The sequence below is a fragment of the Arachis ipaensis genome, chromosome B03 (genome assembly GCF_000816755.2).
Source record: "Arachis ipaensis cultivar K30076 chromosome B03, Araip1.1, whole genome shotgun sequence".
Taxonomy (NCBI): domain Eukaryota; kingdom Viridiplantae; phylum Streptophyta; class Magnoliopsida; order Fabales; family Fabaceae; genus Arachis; species Arachis ipaensis.
The window spans coordinates 26,802,302-26,805,300 of record NC_029787.2 but is presented as its reverse complement, the minus strand read 5'-3'; the positions used below and the strand labels follow the sequence as shown (position 1 = coordinate 26,805,300).

Genomic DNA, 2,999 nt, shown 5'->3' with positions numbered 1-2,999 from the left:
AACTTCTTTTAAAAGATTATGCAGTACAATTGAATCAAATATTTTCTCATTATCTTAGCTAAAGATCATATGTTGAAAAATCATTGCACTTTACTACACCAACTGAGGAAAAAAAAAGATTAGAAGATTCTTATGTAAGCATCTATCATCTTATCTTTGTATAGGTATCTTCTCACAACTACTAAATACAAATTAGAGTTGACTCGATGTGCATGCTCCATTTGATTGATGAGCATGGAACTATGATGAGCACTCACCCCTATTCTATGGTAATATTGCCAATTTGATAGTTTGATAGCCATTTAAGTAGTTATTTTGAGGTAATGTTTGTTTAAAGGTCTATAAGCTTATTTTCAAGGTTTATCATGTATCGAGTCAGTATATTCTTTTAATTTTGTCGAGTTTTTTAATTATAAGTTATTACAATCCTTAAAATCCCAAGATAATAGTGCATACAAACTATATAATTATGTTTATATAATTGAACATAAATATAAATATTCTTTATACTTTTTCATTTTCTGAATTTTTCCTCCAAAAAAATTTTTCTAAAAGAGTTAATTATATATTGTAAGCTATTATCCTGGGTTATCAAGATATGAAATTGATGGGAATCAAGAAATGGGGTTGTTAAACACCCATTTTACAACTTGTCAAATGACAATTACCTGATAGGCTGCTACTACATGGCAGCCAAATATAGGACCCACAATTGGTAATACACATCCACAAAAAAGGACACCATCTCACCTGGCATAAAAATTGAATGTCCGACAGCAATTTCCGGCTAATCAAAACAGAAACCCCAAAAACTAGCAAACGAATAAAAAGGAAAGGAAAAAAAAAGCCTCTTTTTACTATACAACTTTAACCATCATGGAACCCGTTATCACCTTCTCTTTCCTTTATTTCTCCCTCTGATGTTTAACTTGTAGCGTAACCTTCTATGCTAAAACCCTTTCTTTCATCTTTTCGTCTTCCTTGACATAAAAGAAAACGAAAAGAGAGAAAGAAAGGAATAAAACAGATAAAAGTAAATCTCTTCTATATTTTACTTGTTGAAATCAAATATAAAAGGGCGATCCCACCTCAATCAGTTCACATTTCGGCAATTTCGACAGAATTTTTATAGACAGTGAAGAATTCCATTTAAAGGTTTGTTTTGATGCAATCGTGGAGAGATGAAATTTTTGTTGGAGTTTGTAACATGTTGTTCCTCGCCAAGGCTCCATCCGGACGATGAGAAGTCCTTTGTGCTACCGGCACCACCGGCACCATCTCCAGCATCATCTCATGTTGCTGCTAATAATTCATACGCTTCACGCACACGTCGTCGCACAAAGCGGCCAAAGAAGAAGGTTAGCAGTCAAGATTGGAGGCCATCATTAGGAGCGATTGCGGAGGACAATATGACCACGGGAACGACGCCACCACCAACGAGAGGGGGTCGACGGAGCACATCTACAACTGTTTCAGGAAGAGATGTTAAGAGAAAGAGCAATGGCGGTGGCGGTGGCCGTTGTGATGGCGGTGTCGTCCCTCCCTCTAGTAGCGTGAAGGTTCGCCCACGTAGTCACAACGACCATCATTATAGGTGAGTATTGACTAAAATTTTTTTTACCTCTAAATTATATAACGTTACGTACACATTATTCAATTTGATATGTTATGTTAGTATGAACATTTTATATTTATAAGTAATCCTTTAAAACAATGAATTTGATATATTGTGTTAATATAAATAACAAGGTAGAAACTCAGGTGCATGCGACTTCACGTGAAGTTTATAGCTGATAGCCGTTAGATAAAAATTTAGTCAAATCAGTCAAATCATCTAACGGCTCTCACCTATCAACTTCACGTAAAATCGACTACACCTGAGTTTTTATCGAATAACAATATTCTGTTTTCATTTATTATAAATAATCATCTAAAAAATAAATTTAATTTGATGACGAAATAAAATGGTTTACGTTATAGTATACTAAAATTAAACGTTGTTAAAAATAAAAAAGTAATCGAACTTTAAAAGTAAATAGCATTCATGCTTTATAATTTTATATTATTATACTATTCAAAATTTCTTTTTTTTAACAACAAATTTTGATTGATTTGAAATGTAGGTCTAACTTGTTCATAAATAGAGATAATTACTAGTAAATATTATAGCGTAAAACTAAATTACACTTTTAATCCATGATGACAACCATAAAACTAAAACAATTCCATATATATAATATGCAGCTACATAACTTCACCCTACTCATTATAATTCTCCAAATATATAGTATAGCGAGCCGGCCAAGATCTCTAATCTCTAAATTTAGAGTTATTTGTGGTAGTCAGCATGTGCACAACCAAACCGAAAGCCTAATGATGCTAACAATGCCTACTTCCTTAAGACAACAACATTGTCAAACTCCAATGATGCTACCAAAACAAAAGCACACAAGCATAGCATTATTTGATCTAGAGGAAGCTGCAACTTAGTACTCCAAACAGAAGTCTTCAATCCACTTACCCTATCTAGTTGAAACAAAAAAAGATAGACAAATATAAATCCCACACACATTCATCTAGCTAGAAATGTGAAAAATAAACTTAAGCACAAACATATACACAGTTGGTTCATTTCTACTTTAGTAAAAGAGGTTGTGGTTACCACCCATATCTAGTTAGGCGACTTTTATAATGTCTATGATTATGGTGTTTATAGTAGTTATAAAATTTTAACAACAATCGTAAAATGTAACTAACTAAATTACATTCTAAACATATGCTAATATTTTTTAATTTAATCACTTTTTTTATTTTTATTGTTTTCCCTAAATCATATATTATTAATATTTTTTTTGAAATAGTTGTTCATTTTTATTTATTAATGATTTATTTTTTTAAGATTAAATTTCTTTTCTATTTTTTCTTTATGCTTTTTACAACATGTATCTGTTAATCATTCTTCAAGAAAATCAATTATAGTATTTTAGGGTAAAGTGTAT

General features: G+C 31.6%; 1 protein-coding gene across 1 annotated transcript in view; it reads left to right on the top strand.

Moving 5' to 3' along the window:
- Positions 889-2,999, top strand: part of LOC110270063 — a 3,544-nt gene continuing 1,433 nt past the window's right edge. The window contains exon 1 of the mRNA XM_021118538.1: positions 889-1,594. Coding sequence (XP_020974197.1) covers positions 1,182-1,594 — 413 coding nt within the window. The 5' untranslated portion in view covers positions 889-1,181. The remainder of the gene's footprint in view (positions 1,595-2,999) is intronic.